The sequence below is a fragment of the Panthera pardus genome, unplaced genomic scaffold (assembly GCF_024362965.1).
Source record: "Panthera pardus isolate Hobbes unplaced genomic scaffold, ASM2436296v1 HiC_scaffold_18, whole genome shotgun sequence".
Lineage (NCBI taxonomy): Eukaryota > Metazoa > Chordata > Mammalia > Carnivora > Felidae > Panthera > Panthera pardus.
In genome coordinates, this window is record NW_026526743.1 from 15,113,853 (window position 1) to 15,136,997 (window position 23,145).

Sequence of the window (23,145 nt, forward strand, 5' to 3'; positions counted from 1 at the left end):
GAGTGATTAAGACGAGGTGAGCCTGCAGAGCTGGGGACCCACGGGCTCCCTCAGGGAAGCCCTGAGCCCTGGGGCTGGAGCCCAGCTCGGCCTTGGATTCCCGGAGTCAGAGGTCTGTCACCAGCTCAGAGCCTTTCTGTGGCTCCACTGCACATAGGATAGAGGACAAAGTCCTCTGATCTTTCCCTGTCACCCCTCTCTGCCCCTCTCTCCCCCTCACTCTCTCTGCCGCAGCCGCCCCGGCCTCCACTTCCACTTCGACACCCCGGCAGGGCCAGCCACGTTTCTGCCTCAGGGCCTTTGCACTGGCTGTTCCTCTGCCCAGAACACTCTGCTCCTGTGGCTACTCCCTCTGACTCCTTCAGATCAAATGTCACCCTCTCAGTGAGGTCTCCCTGATTGTCCTGGTGAAAATTACAAGTGTCCCCCCTCATGGCCCTTCCCTGCTTTGGGGGAGAACTTATCAATAGCTACCCTGCTTCCGATTTTTCTTATTGTGTTTGCTCTCTGACCCCCTGGTTAGGGCATGAGTTCCGTGAAGGCAGAGATCTCGGACTTGTTCACAGGGGTCCCCCAGGGCTGAGAACAGGGCCTGGTACACGGTAGACGCCCAGTAAATAATGGTCGAGGAGAAAGACAGAGGGGGCTGAGAAGAGGAAGGGGAAAGGGGAAGAAAACAGGCAGGTCCGTGTAAGCACCACTAGCTTGGAGGCAGGAGTGTTAACACTTCTCCCCTCCAGGATAAATCAGTGCTGGGCTGGGAAACTGAGGCACAAAGCAACACCGGTTGGCACGCCTTGGGCCGGAAGGCCCGCCCAGGAGAGAGTCACCAGCGCCACCTGCCGGAGAGTGGTGTCATGACGGCCGTGCCCACCCTGCTGACTCGGGGCCGGTGATGCGCGGGAGGGAGAGGAGACCGGCCAGGGGGCACCCCCAGCGGAAGTGCAGAGTCGCAGCGATGAGCCTCTTTATTCCAGAGGCCCCGTGGGCGCCCCGCCCCGTCAGTGCTATGCAGGAGAGCAGGGCTGCCCGGCGCCCGCCTCCCTCGGTGCCTGTACACCTGCCCTCTCGTTACAGCCAGAGGGCACCCCCACCTCTCCAGGAGGGGAGAGCGGCCCCAGCTCCCGGAGGGCTGTGTCCACCCCACATGGGGCCTCAGAAGGGCTGGGAGACAAGGCCCGCCCTGACTCTCCACCCGGGCCTGGGCAGCGTCCGGTCACACTAGCCAAGGCACCAAGGCCCAGGGCTCCTGACCAGGGCTGCCCCTGGGCCTAGAGGTACATCATCCGGCCAAGCAGGGGTCTCACCACCCAGACGTCGTCCACAATCTTCCCGTCCTGCAAGGGACAAAAACAAAGGAGGTAATGACAGCTGGACGTTCAGACTCCAGGGCCACGGACTTGGATTCAAATTCCAGCTCTACCTTTAATGGGCTGTGTGAGACGGGACAAATTGCTAGACCTCTCTGAACCTCAGTTTTCCTCATCTGAAAAATGGGCATGATAGTTATAGCACGTACATCATAGATCTTGTAGGAATGAAATGAGATTATTTGTAGAGGGCTTTTTAAATTTATGTTTTATTTATGTTTTATTTTTATTTTTATTATTTTTTACTTTTATTATTTTTTATTTTTATTTATTTCTTACTTATTTTTATTATTTATTTTTATTTATTTTTATTTACTTTTATTTTTTATTTTTATTTTATTTTTACTTAATTTTATTATTTTTTATTTTTATTTATTTCTTACTTATTTTTATTATTTTTATTTTTATTTTTATTTTTATTTACCTTTATTATTTTTTATTTTTATTTACGTCTTATTTTTATTATTTTTTATTTTTATTTACTTTTATTTTTTTTTATTTTATTTTTACTTACTTGTATTGTTTTTATTTTTATTTATTTTATATTTTACTTATTTTTATTACTTATTATTTATTATTTTTATTTATTTTTTACTTACTTTTATCATTTTTTATTTTTATTTATTTTATTTTTTACTTATTTTTATTATTTTTTACTTTTATTTATTTTTATTTTTTACTTATTTTTATTATTTTTTATTTTTATTTATTTTTTTGGCGCCAATTTTTATTTTTTATACTTTTAAAAGTTTATGTATTTTGAGGGAGAGTGCGTGTGTGCACATGTAGGGGAGGGGCGGGGAGGGGGGAGAGAGAGAATCCTAAGCAGGATCCACTCTGCCGGTGCAGAGCCGGACCTGAGACTCAGACCCATGAACTGTGAGATCATGACCCGAGCAGAAACCCAGAGGCCTATGCCCAACCTACTGAGCCACCCAGGCACCCCGAAGGATGTTTCTGAAGGGGCCCCAGAGCATGGCAAGGATTATATAAGTGTCGGATATTATTATAAGCACAAACCCCAGGGTCAGACAAACCTCACTTACATCCCAGTGCAACGGCTCTCTCTCCATGACTGTAAGCACATTATCCAACTCTGAGCCTTAACTTCCATATTCTACACACTGGGAGAACCGAATGGGATAACACATAAGCCTACCCCCGGAGCGCGTGGGGCTCGATAAATGGAAGTTATTTATAATAAAAAGAACATAGTTGAGGAGGGGGGAGGGGGAGAAGAAGAAGAAGAAGAAGAAGAAAAGAATATGGTCTTCAGGGTCATATCCCAGCTCTGTCACCCTCCAGCTGTGTGACCCTTGGAAAATTATTTCCTGTCTCTAAGCCTCAGTTATCTCATCTGTAAAATGGAAAGAAAACCCACCCCATGTGATGGTTCTCGTGATTCAAATACTACGAGATGGAAAGCATCTAGCACAGCATCGGATATACAACAGGTGCTCAATAAATCATCATCATAATTATTATTTTAAAATTACAGTGGTTGGGGCGCCTGGGTGGCGCAGTCGGTTAAGCGTCCGACTTCAGCCAGGTCACGATCTCGCGGTCTGTGAGTTCAAGCCCCGCGTCAGGCTCTGGGCTGATGGCTCGGAGCCTGTTTCCGATTCTGTGTCTCCCTCTCTTTCTGCCCCTCCCCCGTTCATGCTCTGTCTCTCTCTGTCCCAAAAATAAATAAAAAGCGTTGAAAAAAAAATAAAAAAAATAAAAAATAAAAAAAATAAAATTACAGTGGCAAAAATAATGGTGAACCGTGATTATTTGGGTGCATCTAACCTTAAGCCGTCTCAGCCACCCACATGTCATATTGGTTTCCCACCTCTTTCAGTCCCTGCTTCATGTTGATAAACACCTATGGAATTTACCATGTTTGGGAAACTGTTCTCAGCACTTCTCTATCATAAGTCATTCAACTATTATCATCCCCTTTAACAGATGGGAAAATTGTGGCTCAAATAGTTGAAATAAGTTGTTCGAGGTCATCCAGCTGGTAAGTAGCAGAGGCAGGATTTGAACCCAGGATTTCCAGCTCTGGAGTCCGTGTGTTTTTGTTTTTTGTTTTGTTTTGGTTTTGGTTTTTTTAATTTTTTAATGTTCATTTTTTTTGAGAGAGAGAGAGAAACAGAGGGTGAGCAAGGCAGGAGCAGAGAGAGGGGAGACACAGAACTCGAAGCAGGCTCTGAGCTGTCAGCACAGAGACCAATGTGGGCTCGAACTCACAAAGCGGGAGATCATGACCTGAGAGTAAATGGGCCGCTTAACCGACTGAGCCACCCAGGCACCCCTGAAGTCCCTGTTTTTAACCACTTGACTCCAGAACACGCCAGGCCCGGTTACTCAGGGAGGTGATTGGACCACTGTTCACTGACCTGGTCGTCGGACACCTGCTGGATGTGGATGTGGCTTCCATTGAGGATGTGCAGCCGCGTGTACCCGTACTCTTTCACGCGCAAGGCGCTCCAGGGCCGCGGGAAGAGGGAGAAGGGGGTCAGCCGCTCCTCACAGCCCTGCCAGATAGAATCATTCAGACCCAGGGCTGGGGAGGGTGGAGGACCCACAAGGAGCAGAAACAACCTCCAGGGCCAGGACCCTCCTGCCCCCAAGGAGGGCAAAATCCGTTAAGACTTGACCTCACTGATGCTCAGCATTGAGGGTTTCGACCCAGCCAGGCTTCCTGTGCCCTGGGTCTCTGACTTCTAGAAAAGTGCATGGCTGGAAAAGACTGCCCACTGCAGCATTTTCTGTAAAAGCCCTGAGCTGGAAGTCACCCAAATGCCCATCAGTGGGGGTCCGTTAAATAAATTATAGCACAGCCATCACAAAGCAGGGCTCTACAGAAAGGTGGCCAAGATGGATAATAAAAGGGAAAATGCAAAATAGATAAAAACCGGTGGGTCTCAACACTGGCTGCACAGCAGACTCCCCAAGAAAGCTTTTTAAATCACCAGTGCCTGGGGGAGAGGGTGTGCTCATCCTCTACAAACAACAAACACCAGGCGACATGAGCAGAGACCATGAGGGACTGCCATCATTGTAATAACTAATGGAAGCAGCCATCACTATAATAACTAATGGAAGCAGCCATCACTATAATAACTAATGGAAGCAGCCATCACTATAATAACGGATGGAAGCAGCCATCACTATAATAACTAATGGAAGCAGCCATCACTATAATAACAAATGGAAGCAGCCATCACTATAATAACGGATGGAAGCAGCCATCACTATAATAACTAATGGAAGCAGCCATCACTATAATAACGGATGGAAGCAGCCATCACTGTAATAACAGATGGAAGCAAGAATCATCAGTAGATCGTGAAACTAATGGTGAAAGTTTGAGGAATAGCCAGATATTGGCAGAGTCCCAAATGATCTCTCCAGGAGTAATAATATATATTAGTAATAATTATATATAATAAGATAAAATTATAGAACATTAATAATAGAATAATAACTACAGCAAATAAAATAACATAGAGATTACAACAAAGGCAGCTAAATGTTCACACTTGGGAAATGTTGGTAAAGGGGATATGGAAAGTCTTTGTATTTTTGCAACTGTTCTGGGAGTCTGAAGGAATGTCAAAATTTAAAATCAAAGAAAAAAACCAATCTCTGCTGATTAAAGTTCAGAACAGCGATCACGTAGGGGTATGACGAGTCTTCTGGTGCTGACCACAGTCTATTTCCTGCTCCAGGTGGTGGCCAACACGGGGCCAATGTCAGGGCCCCTTTCTCGAAGATTCTCATGTTTGTTGTGGAGTGGGGCCCAGACATGGGAGTTTTAAAACTTCCCCATGGTATGCGCACCAAAGCTGAGAACCCCTAGGGTATGAAGCATGATCCAAGTTGTTTTTTAAAAGTGGGCAATACAGTAACACATCTCTATCAAGACAATGACTCCGTTGTACATGCAGAGAACATTCTAAAATGCCATCCAAGAGCCAGAACAGAGTAGGACTACGAAGGGGTGTGGAGAGCTGGTGTTCACCTCCTGCCCCCTGCACTGTTTGAACTTTTGTCACAAGTGGTTCTTACTTTGATCGTCCTGATTTGTTAAGAACTGGCTTAAAAAACAAGCCCTCTCTCCTTGCAGAAATGAGTGATTGCAAGGCAGAGGGCGGGGGGGCAGGAAAACACAAGATGATCCTGGAGCACCTTGGAGCGCCAAAAAATAAGGAAGTGCTCACCAAATGACAGGGGCACGTGGGAAAAAAAACACAGCACCTGACCGGAAGCCTTCCCAGTGGCCCAAACAGGAGCAGTAAGGCAATAGCGGTCGTATCAGATTATCGCCCACAGGATAGAATCATTACCTGGGAGTCCAGACTGGTATAAATCAATAACTAACTACATAAATGGAACAGAAGGGACAACTTTTCCTCATGGGAGGCTTCTAATTAATAAATCTAGGAGGAACGCGGGAAATAGAAGCTCCCCGTTAGAACACCACAGTAATAATTCTTGCTGGCAAGACCCGCCAAGGGATTCAACACTCAGTGGGTGAAAGCTTGAGGACAGACGGGATATTTGCATGGCGGCAAAGTATCTCCCTGAAGACACTTATTAATTAGAAAGGGGGCCATAATACATTCACGGTGGAGGAACCCAGCAGACACCTCCTTCACCAGGTGACGCAGGGAAACACCTCCAGGAATGAGACACGCAGACGGCACGTCATCCCCGGTCACACCATCACTTCTGGGTGACGTCCGGGCACTGTCTTGCCCCGAATGCATAACCCGAGGCTCAGCGTCAGACATGCCCAGACCCAAGGGCCATTCTGCCAGACAACTGGCCGGGAGTCTTCCGCAATGTGAAGGATGAACGACAACGGAAGACGGAGGAACCGTCACCGATGGGACAAGACTCGGGAGACACAAGATACTGGACACAGTGTGGGATCCCGGAACAGGGGGCGGTCGTTAGTGAGAAGCTCGGGGGAATGGGACTAGTCTGGAGTTGAGGTGCGATGAGGATAATGATAAGCCCGGTGCCCCTGGATCATCCGGTGACCGGGGCAACCCCTGCCACTTACTGAACCCACTACTGAACGAGCATCTGACTGCCTGTGCCTCTGTGTCCACATCTGTACAATGGGCATGCTACTAGGGGCACCTAACGCTCTCGGGTTGAGAGTTGGTGATGGTGACTATACAAAGCACCTGGCACCGAGGCCAGTACAAGAGGCGATGAAAGTCAAGAGGCAAGAAGCCGAAGGCGCCCCCTTCCCGCCCTGCTCACAGCAGATCCAGTGATGATGTGGACGGGGCCTCGGGGGTTGGTATACGGCATCTCTCGGCTGCCATTAAACACCTGGAGAAGGGAGCGAGGAGGAGGGGCATGTCACAACAGGCCACACCCCGGGGCGTCCAGGGGTCCACTGACACCGGCCACACGGGCCCTTGGCCCTCCCTGAGCCTCACCTGGTAGTCGTAAATGGGCCACAGCCGTTCGTACGAGTGCTCGTGAGCCCACAGCTGCAGGTCGACCCCTGAGACAGAAAAAGCGGGGGTCAAGCCCCTTGACCCTGGAGAGATCGGGGGCGGGGAACTCCCCCGGGTCACTCACCGTGTTTGTAGAAAAGGTCCTCCAACCCATACAACTTGCCAAGGAGGCCTTTGCGAACCTGGGCAGGGCGACAGAGGAGGTGAGTGGTGAATCGGGCCGGCCCCCCACGTGGCGCTCGGCACCCCGCCCCCGGGGAGGGGGTCCCCACCTTGCTTTCATGCCATGTACAGTCGTCCAAGTCTGCGTTGGAACAGTACATGGGCCGGTGGCCCATGGTGATGATCCACGGCCGGGCCGCCCGGTTCTTATTGGCTTTCTGGAGAGAAGGGCCCGGAGTGAGAGGCAGGGAGAGGGGAGGGGAGGGCAGGCTGGTCAGGGGATGAGAGGGGACCTCCAGCCAGGTTACCTGGAGGTCGCTCTCCAGCCAGTGGAACTGTCTCTCCACGAGGTGGCGGCCATAATTGAGGAAGAAATACACTTCGGTGGAGAAGGAGATGATGTGCGCGGGGCCCAGATCCCAGCTGGAGGGGTCAAAGGGCATGGGTCGAAGGCGGGGTCTCCTCTGCATCTCCCGCCCTTCGGGGGAGGGGAGCCAGTCCCCCAGGTCCCCCAGATTACCTGTACCACAGGCCTTGGTTGTTCCCCGGCATGCTGAAGCGAGCCTTGTAGTGAGAGAAGTTGCTGGATAAAAGGAAATAAAGGGGTGGGAAGAGACTCTGGGTTCTACGGTCCCACCCCCACCTCCCCACTTCCGGGCTGGGTCTGGCTCCCAGCCTAGCCCTTATCTCCACTAATCAGCAGCTGCAGCACGAGGGACTAAGGTGAGACACTAAGAAGGACACATCTGTTTTCACCGCTCAGGCCCCCGCCCACCCTGAAGCCCTCGGCCCTCACTAGCGCTCTTCATGATTCCCAGGGCAGGTCATGTAGGGCAGACTGGCGGCCACAGGTTCGATGAGCCGCATGAACTTGTCGCCGACGCGCGCGTTGTCCTGATCCATGTTGTAGGCAAAGTCTCCTGAGGGGCGGGCGGGGAGAGAGTGAGGACCCAGGCCCGGCTCTCCTTCTGCCAGGACTGAGACAGCTGCTCAGTCGGCTGTAACTCCGGCTCGGAGCCATCCCGGTTCTCCGATCCCTACCTCACACCCACCCACCTGTGCCCTTGGGACTGTTTCCCGAAACTCTGGTCTGAGCGCCCCCCCCCCCCCCCCCCCCGCAGGACCGTGCTGGTCTCCTGTGCTCTGATTACACCGGCCCACATCTTTGCCCGCCCTCTTGTCCCCTCCCAGGACAACGATGTTAAGACCGACACAGTCTGATACTGGTTTCGTACCAGGCACAGTTCCAAATGCTTTACATTCTTGATCACCTGAATCTTCAATACACCCTCTGAGGTGGATATTATTATGACCTCACTTCAAACGGGGAAACTGAGGCCCAGGGGGCCCGTGCAAGGTCACAAGGCTGGCTAGTAAAGACCCAGGAATCAAGCCCCGAGAGTCTGATTCCAGAGTCTGCGGCCTTGAACCTTATCAGCCCCAATCTCCATCTCCCATCTGTTTCCCTGTCCCTTGAAGCCACAGCAGCAATGATAATGACAATGAACATGTAGCACTTACAGCATGCTGGGCAATGTCAACTATTTAGTCACGACGACAGTCCCGTGAATTCTGACCCAGTCTCAGCTGTCACAGGGGAATAACGCAGAGGACAAAAGCAACGCTCTACGTGTTGGAGCTGGGATTCTCACCCGCGCGTTCTGGTTAACCATAGACACCATCGCCAAGGTCAGGCGCATCCCCGGTCCCTTCAGAACCACACTGGCCCCGGCCAGGTCCCCTCAACAGTCCTCCCACCCACGCCCCACCCCACACCTCCGGGCGCACCCTTGCCGATGCCTCACCCACATGGAGAACAGCATCATACATGCCCTGCTGGGTGTCCCTGCGCAGCCGGGGTAAGGCCTTCGGGTTGTCAGCCCCCAGGTCCCCAAACACAGCCAGGCGGGGACTCCAGTGGGGACCGTTCTTCAGGGCCCTGAAGCGGAACCGACGGCTCCAGCCCCGAGAACTGCCGCAGCGGTAAACTGAGGGAAAGGGAAAGGTCGTGGTCAGCGAGGGGCACCCCCGGCCGTCTCCTCCACCGCCATCCACCTTCAGCTGGTGGGGGGAGGCGGTGGGGAATCGAAGGGTTCTGACCCGTGCCCTCTGGTCCACCCGGCCCCGGACCCCAGCGCCTTCCATTTTCATCTTCAAGGTCTCCTACAATGGGGTCCGGGTAAACAGAGCAGTTACCAGCCCAGCCCGAGCCCCCTGCTGGTGGTAGTAGCTTCTAGTCTACACCGCACTCCTCTTCCTGCTCCCCTCAACACTTGGGTCCGGGGGCCCTCTCACCGTACTGGACCCCCGGCAGCAGCCCCCGCAGCGTGACTCGGTGTATATAGAACTTCCGCCGGAGGATGCCCCCATCCACGAAGGGGCTGAAGGTGCCCTGGGCCCGGAGGGGCAGGGGCCCCGTCAACTGTAGGCCAAACTGCACTTCAGAGTGGGTGGGGACCCATGTGGTCCAGGTTACCGTCATGGAGCCTGGCTCACCTGGGGAGAAAGGAACAGAGTGGGGCTGGGCGGTGAGGCCTGGGGGGGGGGGGGGGGCTGAGAGGGGGGGAAGGGAAGGATGCACAGAGAGCGAGGGCCAATAACTAAGAGCTCCGGAACACCGAGGAGTCAAGGGACACAGTTCCGGAGCTCCCCAAGTCCAATCCCGGCTCTGCCGTTTCTAAGCTGTGCTTCCCTGAGCAAGTCGCTTCACCTCTCTGAGCCCCAGTTTCCTCACCTGTAAGGTAGAATGACGATAATATCTACTCTACAGGGTTTTGATGAGGCTTAGGTGAGTAAATACAAGTAAAGCGCCTGCAACAGTGCAGCTGGGATTACATTATTAATATCATTATTCACTCTGTGCAGACCTTGTGCCACTTTACATACATGACTTAAAAAAAAAATTTTTTTTTTTAATTTATTTCTTTGAGAGAGAGAGAGAGTGCGAGCTGGGGAGGGGCAGAGAGAGAGAGAATCTCAGGTAGGCTCCCCAATGTCACCAGGCACCCCCATACCTGATATTATTTAGGGGTTATAAATTTAGATGTCTAGAAGCCTGCTGGGTAATATAAACGGAGACAAGGGCCAGCTGGAAGGAATAAGGCAGCAAGGAGTTATGGTGTGTGTGGCCAACTGTAGACCCTGCCCTATCTCAAAGGGGCGGCCATCGCTGGCTCTGGTGACAGCCACCATGTGGGCCCAGTGCCACGAAATCTGTCAACTTCTAGAGTAAGTCTCTATGTGGTGGTTTTACATGACATAGATATAGATATAGACATAGATATAGATATATAGATGTACACACAAATACAAACTTTTTAAAACATTTTTTAAAATGTATTTATCTATTTTGAGACAGAAAGAGAGAGAGAGTGAGAATCCCAAGCAGGTTCCATGCTTTAGCGCGGAGCGGGATGCGGGGCTCAATCCCACGAACCGTGAGATCACGTCCTGCGCCGAAATCAAGAGCTGGCCCCTTAACGGGCTGAACCACCCAGGCACCCAGAAATCCAAACTTTTAAGTGACCGTTCAAAATTCTTAAATGTCGGGGTACCTGGGTGGCTCAGTTAAGCGTCCGCCTTCAGCTCAGGTCATGATCTCGCGGTTGGTGAGTTCAAGCCCCGCGCCTGGTTCTGTGCTGACAGCTCGGAGCCTGGAGCCTGCTTGGGATTCTGTCTCCCTCTCTCTCTCTGCCCCTCCCTTATTTGTGCCTATAGTCAGCTACTCTTCATGTAAGAGGATATACACAAGTTATCTACTCGTTTCTACCAAAGAAATACAGGAAGGATACAGCAGAAAGGAAATAGATGGGTTACTTACATGGGGTGGATGGGGTAGAAAAGGGGGGGACAGGAACGGAACAGGAAAGACCAGGGGAGAAAACACTACCTTTTTTGTGTAATTCTGACTCTTAGAATTATAGTCCCGCTTCAAATTTCCTTCACGCACGCCCCAAATAAACTAACAATTAAAGCCACCAAGGAGGTGGGGAGAAGCCAGTATGGAATATAAATACCGACCAATGGAGGTAACTATACTTAAAAAGTGAACAGGGGTGGGGCGCCTGGGTGGCTCAGTCGGTTAAGTGCCTGACTTTTGATTTCAGTTCAGGTCATGATCTCCCGGTTTGTGGGTTCGGGCGCCCCGTTGGGCTCTGTGCTGACAGCTCAGAGACTGGAACTGCTTCAGATTCTGGGTCTCCCTTTCTCTCTGCCCCTCTCTGACCCACGTTGTCTCTGTCTCTCTCAAAATAAATAAAATAAACCTTAAAAAAAAAAAACCCAAAACCTCTCTCCTTTCAGAAAAATAAAAAATAAAAGGACTACAGAGGAAAAGGACCACACACACGCTGTCACCTACTAAAGGTTCTCCAGAACCGCTTTATGCCCATACTCGCATTGAGCAAATAAGCAAGCATGTTGTAGAAGTGGAAGGTAGGTTTCTCGAAGCTGGCGAGAGAAATTACAAACAAGGAAAGAAAATGGCCAAAATAAATCCTCGATTTAGAATCAGAGGTATCAGCATGATCTCATGGTATGTAGTGTATACACACAGATAGACGTGAAAATACAGATGTGCGCATGCGCGTGTAACACACACACACACACACACACACACACACACACACACACACACACATGCTGCCTAGCTCTGTGAAAGGGCCTGGAAGCAATGATACCTCGGTAGCCGCGAGCACACCGAGTGCTCAGATCTTAGTTTCTAAATACCCATTCTCCAGTGAAAGAAACTGGGGCTCCTTGGATAAGCGGTTGATTCCAAAGATGGGGCAGGAAATATACAAGATAAGCCTGGAATAACCTATGGTCCCAGAAAAAGAGGAAGTGCTCCAAAAATGATGGGGGTTTGTTGAAAGAACACAGAAGCCAATCTGAAAGAAATCCAGAAGACCAAATCTGGGACAGTTTGAGCCACAAAGTAAATAACAATAGTACTGTATATTTAACCAATGGAACAGTGGGTATCTGTAAGTCTATACTGACATAAAAGGATGGATGGATGGATGGATGGATGGATGGATGGATGGATGAAGGGGGGAAGGAACAGCTTTCCCTACAGAAAAGTTTCCGTTAGATGGAGACAGGGAATTAGAAAGTTACAAAGTCACAACTAGGCAAACACCACCTAACAATTGTTGCAGGCAAGATCCACTGGCAGCTGCCAAAATTGGCTGGAGGAAGTTTCAAGAGAAACATTCATTTGCATGGTCTCAAGGAATCTCCCCCAAGATACTCATTAACCACAAAGGGAAGAATAAAAATCCTGCCCTGGAGAAACCCAGCAACGCACCCCTGTAACCAGGCGGTGAAGGTTAACAGCCTCAGTAACAGCCATAAACTGTGTCAGCATCATGAACTCTCTGATAACAGGTACCGGGAAAGACACAACATCGCAGCGGTGATAGTCTTGCCAGAAAAACCCATAACTTCATCCTAATCTTGAGAAAATGCCTGACCAGCCCCAAATGAGGGCTACCCTACAAAATAACTGCTCAGTGCTAAGTAATGTCGAGAGCACGAAAGACAAGGAAAGACTTTGCAACTGGCAGATTGGAGATGACTAAGGAGAACAACTAAATGCTGAATGACAAAATAACCAAGCGGAAAAAGTGCTGACATAGGAACAGGGTCTCTAGTTCAGTTAATAGTATTGTACCAATGTTAACCTCCCGGCTTAATCAGACCGTAATTATGTAAGACGCTAACATAACACTAAGAGAAACCGGGGGAGAAGGAAACTCTAATTTTCTGTTAAATCTAAAATTAGTACAAGCGGGGTGGGGGGGGGGGGGCGCCTGGGTGGCTTAGTCGGTTAAGCATCTGACTTCAACTCAGGTCATGAACTCACGGTTTGTGAGTTCGAGCCCCGCGTTGGGCTCTGTGCTGACAGCTCGGAGCCTGGAGCCTGCTTTGGATTCTGTGTCTCCTTTTCTCTCTGCCCCTCCCCCGCTTGCGCTCTGTCTCTCGAAAATAAATAAATATATTAAAAAAAAATTGTTTTAATGAGTACAAGTTAAAGTTTTAAAACAAATATCTTAGGCTCTTGAGCCAGCCTGCCTGCGTTCAAATTCCAGACTGCGTGACCCAGGGTCAGACTCCTCACCTCCACGAGCCTCAGTTTATGCTCCTGTAAAATGGGAGTACCAATAGTACCTACAGCATAAGATCCAATTTGAGGTGAAGTGAGTTATCTATCTGAGGGACTTAGTAAGAGTGTATTTGCTCTTGTTACTGTGCAGGCCAAACAAGGGACAGCTGTCATCCCACTGGATTTCCACAGCAGCACCATGAGATGGGTTTTATCGTTGTTCCATTTTACAGAGGCTTCCAGGCAAAGTGCCTTGTCCTGGGTCAGCTGGTCAACAAACGCCAAAGCAGTGTGTTTGTGAGTTTCAGGTTCTACATTGCAACTAACCTTTAGGCCACACTCTTCCTCAAGTGTCAAGGACATTAAAAAAACAAACAAACAGGGGCGCCTGGGTGGCTCAGTCGGTTAACCGTCTGACTTCAGCTCAGGTCACGATCTCACGGTCCGTGAGTTTGAGCCCCGCGTCGGGCTCTGGGCTGATGGCTCAGAGCCTGGAGCCTGCTTCTGATTCTGTGTCTCCCTCTCTCTCTGCCCCTCCCCCGCTCATGCTCTGTCTCTGTCTCAAAAATAAATAAACGTTAAAAAAAATTTTTTTTAAAAACAAACAAACAAAAAAACAACAAGGAAAGACTCAGGAGCTGTTACAGAGAGGAGGAGATTAGAGACATAGAGTCAGAAGCAGTGTGGAGTCGTGGGTTGGATCCTGGATTAGAATGAAGACATTAGTGGAAAGATGGGTGAAGTCCATAGTTCAGTTAGTGATATGATGCCAATGTTAATTTCTTAGCCTTGACAACGGTACCATGGGTACGTAAGACATTGACATTTCGGGAAGCTGGGTGAAGGGGGTACAGGAACTCTGCACTCTCTCTGCAACTCTTCCATAAGTCTAAAATTATTGCAAAATAAAAAGCTAAAATTATTTGAAAGACAGACAGGGCTGTGTGCTGAGATTTGGTGCGCTATCGAAAAGCTATAGGCACAATAATTTGAAACTCCTTTTAAAAGCCTGCTCTCCGGGGGCGCCTGGGTGGCTCAGCCGGTTGGGGGTCTGACTTCTGCATCGGTCATGATCTCACCTCTCATGAGTTCAAGCCCCACAGAGGGCTCTGTGCTGCCAGCTCAGAGCTTGGAGCCTGCTTCAGATTCTGTGTCTCCCATTCTCTCTGCCCCTCCCCTGCTCATGCTCCATCTCTCTCTCTCTCTCTCTCTCTCTCAAAAATAAAATAAAACATTAAAAAAATAATAAAGAGGGGCGCCTGGGTGGCTCAGTAGGTTAAGCGGCCGACTTCAGCTCAGGTCATGATCTCGCGGTCCGTGAGTTTGAGCTCCACGTCGGGCTCTGTGCTGACAGCTCAGAGCCTGGAGCCTGTTTCAGATTCTGTGTCTCCCTCTCTCTGACCCTCCCCTGTTCATGCTCTGTCTCTCCCTGTCTCAAAAATAAATAAAACATTAAAAAAATTAAAAAAAAAATAATAATGAAAAAAGCCTCCTCCCTGTTTCAACCAAGTGCCCGTGAGAAACCAAATTTTTTTCCTAGGTATCATCCAAAGCAACCTATTGAAACAGCAGCAGAAGCAGATGTGGGGAGAATCTGGCTGTCTCCTATGAAGCCAGACATTAAAGAGGCTTAGAAAGATGTAAACCAGTGCTGCTCTTCTCATGAAATTTCTTTTCTTTTGCATAGTAATATCTCATGAAAAATGCCATTTACCTAATGCAGAGCGGATTTATTAGTGTTCACGTTAAATGACTTAAAATTTGTAAATGCCTCAGTTTTAGTTTCTAAGATGCAAATATTTGGCTATAGCTCACATAAACCAAAGGTCTTTGAGGTTCTCAATAATTTTTAGCTGTGCCAAGGGGCCCTGAGACAAAAATGTGGGAGAAGCATGGATGCACGCAGGCCAAGCTCCGCTTTGCCCCTTCACAGGTAATATCTCATTTACTCCCCGCCGTGAGGTCACACTAACATTTTCCCATTCTCCAGATGAGGACGCTGAGACCAGAGAGGTTAAGTCACTGGCCCATGGTCACACAGCAGGTAAGTAAGATTAAACTACTTACACTAGGATTAAAACCCGGGAAGTTTGGGTACAGAGGCTCCAGGGTCCAAGGCCTTACCGCCACAGGGCACCACGGCCTCTAGATCAAGGATCAGGAGGCAGCTTTGTGGGGACACAATGGGCAGGGACAATAGCAGCCCCCTTTGGGGAATGCTTACCACCGGGTGGACGCGGTAATCATTTCCCACACAGCCAGAGGCACCACTGCTCGGAACCCCCATTTAACAGAGGCAGACAACCGCGGCTCAGGAAGGGCAAGCCCAAGGTCCCACAACAATTGGCACGGGATTCCGGAGCCCCCAACCCACTGGGCCTCCCGGGGAAATGCCCAGGAAGTGCTCACAGAAACTTACCCGGGTAGGACAGGTGGACTTGCTCAGGGGGGGCCCTGGGAGCCTCTGGGGCCCCTCGGACTCCGAGGGAGAAAAACAGGAGCACACAGCTGCAGGACGAGCAGAGACAAAGGAGGCGCATGGTAAGGGGACGGTGAGGGACAGATGGGGGAGGGGAGGGGTCCACAGTAGCTCAGATTCCGGAACAGCGCGCAAATCAGGAACACTCGAAGAGCCTGGGAGGCAGAGTGGAGGGAGCGCAGGCGATGCTGGGGGGAGGGAGGCAGGACGGTTATCCGGATGCTGCAGGGAAAACAAGTGTGTTGATCATTACCAAGCGCCCGATGTCCCGAGACTCGCTGTGTGCTAGGCACTTTGCATAGATTAAGTCACGGGCGCCTCACAACATTCCTATGTGTGGTGGCTACTGTGATGATCCCCGTGTCACCGGGTGTCCCCTGTGTCACCCAGGAGGGAAATGAGCAACAGTGATTCAGGGCACAGCTGGGGATGTGATGGAGCCGGGACTGGAACCCAGGGGTCCCGGCCCCAGAGCTCCTGCCGTTAAGCGCAGCTCACTCTCGGTGACAGGTTTGGGAGTGGGGTGGGGGCTCGGGGTAGCAAGTTGCCCTTGGCAACCCCGTAACCAGCACTCCGCCTGCTCTCAGCAACCGCAGCTTTTTCACCTTTTTACCTCCACCCCTAGCATTGCACTCGGCTCTCAGACCTCGTCGTCGCTCTCTTTGTGGTCCTCCAGTGGTGTTAGTGACCCCAACCCCCCACTCCAACCCCAGATCCCCCCCGGAATTCCACCCTCCCGGAGGCGGCCCCAGCCTTTCTGCCCTCTCCCCAGCGTCCCATCCTGCCTCGGTGACCCCAATCCCGCCCCCGGCGCTGCACCTGCATACCCACCCCCCTTCTCCCCAGCCCCTTCTGGCCGGCTCCCGTTCGCTCTCCAGCTCCCCCAGGACCTGCCGGGGCACAGCCGGGCCAGGACCGTCAGCCCGGACGCCGGGAGCTGGGGCGGGGGACGCCCTCCCGGTCCCCGGCTCACCCTCGGGGGCGCCAGCTGCCCGCACGCGCGTCTCTGGCCACCCGTGCGGCGGCGGTATTTATGAGTTTGCAGGCATCGTGGCATCCTGCCGCCCACAGCTGTCCCAGCCCCGGAAGAGCCTGCCTTCTCGAGGTGACAGGCTCCCCAGGCAACCCGGGCCCCGGGCCACACAGGTCCGGCCGGTCCTGGGCGCCCCACCCCCCTACCCAGGGCGGGGCGTGGGATGGGGGGCCCAGAAAGGTTTGGTACGCCGCAGCCACCACCTCCAGGTTGACCACCAGATGAGCGCCGAGACAGGTAAGGCTGAGCTGGTCCCCCAGGCGCCCCACCCCGCGCCTGCGGAGCCCCCAGGGCACGGACGCTGGCTCCCACCCCTGGAGCTGCCAGATCCCGCGGTACCCACGTGTGCCAGCAGCGGGGGTCTGCGACCCAGGCGATTCGATTCCCCCATCCTTTCCAGCCGGCTCGTCTTCCTCTAAACCCCTTCCACCTTCCTCCTTCTCCAAGCTTAGCTCACGGATTCCCATCCCCCCCCCCCCCCCCCCGCAACCCCCACTCAACCTCGGGGCACAATGAAAACACAAAATCCAAATCCAAGAAAGACAGTGCCGCTTCTGGGCTGTGCGCCCTCGGCGGGTTGCTTAACCTCGCTGAGCCATGGCTTCTTCTCGCGTAAAACGAAGGTATTAATAGTGCATATCTTATGGGCGGGTGTGAGGCTTAAACCAGGTGAGGCAATTTCAGGCTGAGAACCGGCCTGGCCCAGAATAAAGGCTGGATAAGAATCAGCTGCTTTATTATTTTATTATTATTATTATTATTATTGCATGAACTCCAGAAATGGGTCTGAGGTCTAGGTGGGAGCAAGTGAGAATTTTCCAGTAAACCTTCTGGAGCTGTTCGGAGGTTGAGTGTGGCTTGCCACAAAATATGTTTGGGGGTTCCTCCAGCAGCAGAAAAAGTATGAAGGGTCCAGGTTTTCGATTGTTCTCTCTTCCCAGCAGCAGATAAAATGACCCCACCTACTTGGTTTTTGTAATTCAAGGTACAGCAATTTCCCCAGGTTGGGTACAACAGATTTCGGAGTGACACTGAAGGGGGGCGGGGTTCCAGATGGGCCTTTTGTACTGTTCGGATCCCTTACAGCTTAAAATGTAACAATACACAATTCTTTCATCCTCAAACACCCTCAATTCCCACTCCCACCCCCAATTGTAAGTTGCCCTTGCTTTTCGTTTTTCTTGCAGAAGTTGAGGCTTCTAAACTTTTTTTGTGCTAAAGAGCTTCCGGCGGGCTGGTGAAGCCCTTCCCTGAATCATGTTTTTACAGGCATGAAATAAACACACAGGATTACGAAGGAAACCGATGCTACTGAATTATAGATCTTGAAATATTTTTAAAAATTTTTTTAAGTTTATTTATTTATTTTGAGAGAGAGAGAGAAAGTGCGAGTGGAGGAGGAACAGAGGGGAGAGGGAGTGGGAGAAAGAGAGAGAATCCCAAGGAAGCTCTGCACTGTCAGCACAGAGCCCGACGTGGGGCTCGATCTCACCGACCCTGAGAGCGTGACCTGAACGGACATCAAGAGTTGGACGCTTACCCGACTGAACCACCCAGGCGCCCCAATATTGAAACATTTTTAAAACAAATACATGATACGGTGAGATGTGCGCTTCTTTCTTAATGCATTAAACTTCAGGATCTAGTGCAGGTTCAGAAAATTATGGCAAACTCCAAAGTTTTAATGGATGTGCAGAAGACGGTTGAGTGGCTTGCAATGACTCAGTGGGATTTGAAAACGTCTTTGATTTCTTCTCGTGGCAGAGCTGAAAGTCTGAAAGTAGGACAGAAGGACATGGTAAATTTCAATCGCAGCAGCCCTTCTATAGCCTCTTAAAAATTATTGAGGACCCCAAAGACGTTTTGTGTACACACACACACACACACACACACACACACACACACAGGTTATATCCATTGCTACTTGTCATGCAAGAAAAATAAAAGGAGAGGTTTTAAAATGTTTTTCTTAAGTTTGTTTATTTATTTTTTGAGAGAGACAGAGACAGAGGCAGAGTGCGAGCAGGGGAGGGGCAGAGAGGGAAGGAGACACAGAATCCGCAGCAGGCTCCAGCTGTCAGCACAGAGCCCGATGCTGGGGGGTCAAACTCCTGAACCGCGAGATCATGACCTGAGCTGAAGTCAGATGCCCAACCGACTGAGCCACATAGGTGCCCCGAGAAGTTTTTATTTAGTTTGTTTATTTATTTTGAGGCGCTGGGCAGAGAGAGAGAGAGAGAGACAGAGAGAGAAGCCCAAGCAGGCTCTGCACTGTGAGCATGGATCCCAGCGCCAGGCTCCATCTCATGATCTCTGAGATCATGACTTGAGTCGAAATCAAGAGTCCCACACTCAACCCACTGAGCCACCCAGGTGCCCCTAAAATGAGCAGTTTTTCAAACGCAAGAATACACATGCGCACATTTCATTAGCCGTCCTATCAATGATGTCACCACAGGTCGAGCAGCCTTCGGAGAGTGAAAAGGACGAACACATCTCAGTATTATGATGAAAATAGTTTTGGGGTACCTGGGTGGCTCAGTGGGTTAAGCGTCGGACTTTTGATTTCAGCCCAGATCATTCTCCGGGTTCGTGAATTCAAGCCCCGCCTGCAGCTCTGGGCTGGTGGTGCAGAGCCTGCTTGGGATTTCCTCTCTCCCTCTCTGTCTGCCCCTCCCCCAGTCATGTGCATGCGTCCATGAACGCACTCTCTCTTTCTCTCAAAAATAAATAAACTTGAAAAAAAGAAAAGAAAAGAGTTTTGATCTCATTGACGCCCTGAAAAAGGTCTTGGGGATTCACGGGGGTTCCCCAACCACTCTTTGAGGACTGTTGAGTTAAAGGGCAGTGAAAGCAAAGAGGTCATTGGCTTTCCTATCCAAAATCACGTAGCCGCTGAATTCCATCTAGCAGCTCCGGTTAAAAGCCCCAGTAGAAAAATAAATAAGTAATAATAATAATAATAATAACAATAAATAAGCCCCACTAGAATTGTTTATACCTGCTGGTCTCTGATGTGGTGGGTGAGGGGCTCACAGCTCCCTGTGCCCTGCCCCCCAGCCCTACTCCCACCACTGCCTTCCCCTGTTGTCCGGACAGCCGGCCATAGAACGATTTCCAGATCCTCTCATCAGACAGCTTTGTGTTTTGAGAAATAGCCTTCTACTTCCCTATTTCTGCTTCTCCTTAGAGAGGAGAGAGTCTCGTGGTGGTGAACAGAGCACAGACTCTGGGGCCCGACGGCCTGGGATTAGATCGAGCTCTAGCGCTGACTGACGTCGGCAAGTTACTGAACTTCACCGGACCTCAGTTTCCCCATCTGTTAAATGGGAATAATGGTAGTAACTGTCTCAGAGGGTTGTAATAAAGATGAAATAAGGTAACAGATAATAAACAACAGCACAAAGCAAGGGCCACGCACGTCCCTTCCAATGATTACTATATCATAGACATCTGGTCTGCTCAGTTTGTAACCTGAGGCTGTGATGAGCTTCCTTTTCTTAATCATTAAAAAAAAATTTTTTTAATGTTTATTTATTTTTGAGAGAGAGAAACAGAGTGCAAGCAGGGGAGGGGCAGGGGCGGGGGGGGTGGGCACACAGAATCCCAAGCAGGCTCCAGGTTCCGAACTGTCAGCACAGAGCCCGACACAGGGCTCGAACCTGTGAACTGTGAGATCATGACCTGAGCCGGAGTCGGCCGCTCAACCGACTGAACCACCCCGGCGCCCCTCTAAATCATGTTTAAATTATTTGAATCTTCTTCCTTGTGAAATACGACGTACATATGCAGGGTACCTGAAACACAAGTAGTCCACTTCCTGAATTAGGACAAAGGGACCGTACCTGTATAACCACCACCCAGGTGAGGCAACAAATTCTACCAGCTTTCCATAAGCTCCTCCCCACCTCCTCCCAGGCACTACTTTCTCCGTCCCTGAGAAGGTGCCTACTGGACTGACTTTGACCTGGTTTAGGTTTTACTGCCTAAGTATGCCTCCTTAGAGACAGGAGTTTCATTGCGCCTCTTTTCCACACCATGTAAATGATATTCTACAGTATGAACTCCTGTGTCGCCTTCTTTCCCTCAACGCTACGATTGTGAAATTCATCCAGGTTGGGTGCGTGACGCAATCCATTCGTCCTCGTTGCCGAGTAGTATTCCATTGTGCGAATACACCACGATGTGTTTCTATGTTTACACACCAGCTGTGGCTGGAAATTTAAGTTGTTTCCACTTTTTGCTCTCGCAAATGATACATAATGAGCATTTTGTTCTGGTACGTTCACAGCATAGAGTGGTCAACCTATACAGCTGACCCTTGAACAATACAGCTTTAAGCTGTGAGGGTCCAGGGTCGCCTCGGTGGTTCAGCGGGTTAAGCGCGTCTGACTGCATCCTAGGTCGTGATCTCACAGTTCGTGGGTTCAAGCCCCACGTCGGTCTCCATGCTCGGGCTCTGTGCTGACAGCTCAGAGTCCGGACCCTCATTCAGATTCTGTGTTTCCCTCTCTCTCTCTCTCTGCTCTACCCCTGCTTGTGTTCTCTCTCTCAAAGATAAACATATAAAAAATAAATAAATTGTATGCGTCCACATGTCCGTAGACTTTGTGAGTACAGTATTATCACTATATTTTCTCTTCCTTATGATTTTTTTGTTATTTATTTATTTATTTATTTATTTATTTATTTATTTTTTAATTATTTTTAACATTTATTTATTTTTGAGACAGAGAGAGAGGCAGAGCATGAACAGGGGAGGGGCAGAGAGAGAGGGAGACACAGAATCCGAAACAGGCTCCAGGCTCTGAGCTGTCAGCAGAGAGCCCGACGCGGGGCTCGAACTCACGGACCGTGAGATCATGACCTGAGCCGAAGTCGGACGCTTAACCGACCAAGCCACCCAGGCGCCCCTATTTATTTATTTTTTAGTGTTTATTTCTTTTTGAGAGACAGAGAGAGACAGAGCACGAGTGGGGAAGGGGCAGAGAGAGGAGACACAGGATCTGAAGCAGGCTTCAGGCTCTGAGCTGTAAGCACAGAGCCCGACACGGGGCTGGAACTCATGAACTGTGAGATCATGACCTGAAGTCGGACACTTAACTGACTGAGCCACCCAGGCGCCCCTATGATTTTTAAAATTTATTTGAGTCCCCCCCTTTTTTTAAAAGATTTTATTTTATATGTTTATTATTATTATTATTATTATTATTATTATTATTTAGAGAGAGAAAGAGAGGGAGAGCATGAGAAGAGGAGGGGGGCAGAAGGAGAGAGAGAGAGAGAGAGAGAGAGAGAGAGAGAGAGAGAGAGAGAATCTTAAGCAGGTTCTGCATTGAGCATGGAACTCAGTCCCATAACCCTGGGGTCATGACCTGAGCTGATGAAATCAAGAGTTGGATGCTCAACCCATTGAGCCACCCAGCGGCCCCTGAAGATTCTATTTTTAAGTCATTTCTACATCCAGTGTGAGGCTCAAACTTACAACCCCAAGATCAAGAGTCACATGCTCTACCGACTGAGCCAGCCAGGTGCCCCTTCCTTATGATTTTTGAAATAACATTTTCTTTTCTCTAGCTTACTTTACTGTAAGAATACAGAATATGGTACCTATTACATACAAAATATGTGTTAATTGACTGTTCATGTTATTGGTAAGGCTTTCCGTCAAGAGGAAGTTCTCAGTAGTTAAGTTTGGGGAGAGTCAAAAGTTATACTCAGATTTTTGACTGCATGGGAAGGTCACTGCCCCTAACTCCTGAGTTATTAAAAGGGGCAACCTATTACACATTGCTCTTGGGTATGAACCCAGGGGTAGAATGGCTGGATCATAGGACATGTATGTTTATCTTTAGTTGATATTACCAAAGAGTTTTCCAAAGTGGTTGTAATAATATCTTCTCCCTCTGGCCATCTTGGAGTATTTCCATTGCTTACCAACACTTGGCATTGTCAGCCATTTCGTTTCTAGCCATTCTGGTGGATGTGCATTGGTAGCTCATCGTAATTTTAATTTGCATTTCCTGATGAGTAATAAAATTCTCATTTGCATATTGGCCTTTTGAATATCCTTTTTTGTAATGTGCTTGTTCAGGTGTTTTGCCCAATTTTCTATTGGGTTGTCCATTTTTAAAATGGATGTGTTTTTCATATACTCAGGACACAAGCCATTTGTTAGTTGTTTATACTATGAACACCTCCTACTCTACAGGTTGTCTTTTCATTTTCTTAGTGACATTAAAACAATTTTTAATGTTTATTTATTTTTGAAAGAGAGAGAAAGCAGCATGAGTGGGGGAGGGACAGAGACGGAGAGGGACAGAGGATCTGCACTGACAGCAGCGATCCTGATGGGCTCGAACTCACAAACCACGATCACAAGATCATGATCTGAGCTGAAGTCAGATGCTCAACCAACTGAGCCACCAGTCACCCCTCTAATGGCATTTTCTTAATTTTTTTTTTTTTACATTTATTTATTTTTGAGACAGAGAGAGACAGAGCATGAACGGGGGAGGGTCAGAGAA

General features: G+C 49.6%; 1 protein-coding gene and 1 long non-coding RNA gene across 2 annotated transcripts in view; both read right to left on the reverse strand.

Annotated features, from left to right (window-relative positions):
- Positions 1-950: 950 nt before the first annotated feature.
- ACP7 (acid phosphatase 7, tartrate resistant (putative)) lies at positions 951-16,872 on the reverse strand. Its single transcript, XM_019432200.2, has 13 exons — positions 16,559-16,872; positions 15,526-15,807; positions 9,296-9,496; positions 8,806-8,988; positions 7,797-7,920; positions 7,521-7,583; positions 7,309-7,423; positions 7,111-7,218; positions 6,963-7,020; positions 6,818-6,885; positions 6,636-6,707; positions 3,755-3,892; positions 951-1,337 (listed from the first exon to the last, which is right to left on the reverse strand). The coding sequence occupies exons 2-13, from the start codon at positions 15,644-15,646 to the stop codon at positions 1,272-1,274; spliced, it is 1,317 nt and encodes a 438-aa protein (XP_019287745.1). The 5' UTR covers positions 15,647-15,807; positions 16,559-16,872; the 3' UTR covers positions 951-1,271.
- Positions 16,873-18,735: 1,863 nt separating this feature from the next.
- The window catches only part of LOC128778030 (uncharacterized), a 250,161-nt gene continuing 245,751 nt past the window's right edge, over positions 18,736-23,145 (reverse strand). The window contains exon 5 of the long non-coding RNA XR_008423352.1: positions 18,736-18,749. This is a non-coding gene — a long non-coding RNA (uncharacterized LOC128778030). The remainder of the gene's footprint in view (positions 18,750-23,145) is intronic.

Excerpts from the sequence above, each read along its gene's own strand:
- ACP7 (XM_019432200.2), bottom strand. The coding sequence starts at position 15,646 with ATGCGCCTCCTTTGTCTCTGCTCGTCCTGCAGCTGTGTGCTCCTGTTT. Across the intron at positions 7,424-7,520 it reads AACCAAGGCCTGTGGTACAG|CTGGGATCTGGGCCCCGCGC; the intron begins GTAATCTGGGGG and ends TGACCCCTCCAG. Across the intron at positions 7,021-7,110 it reads GTACATGGCATGAAAGCAAG|GTTCGCAAAGGCCTCCTTGG; the intron begins GTGGGGACCCCC and ends CGCCCTGCCCAG.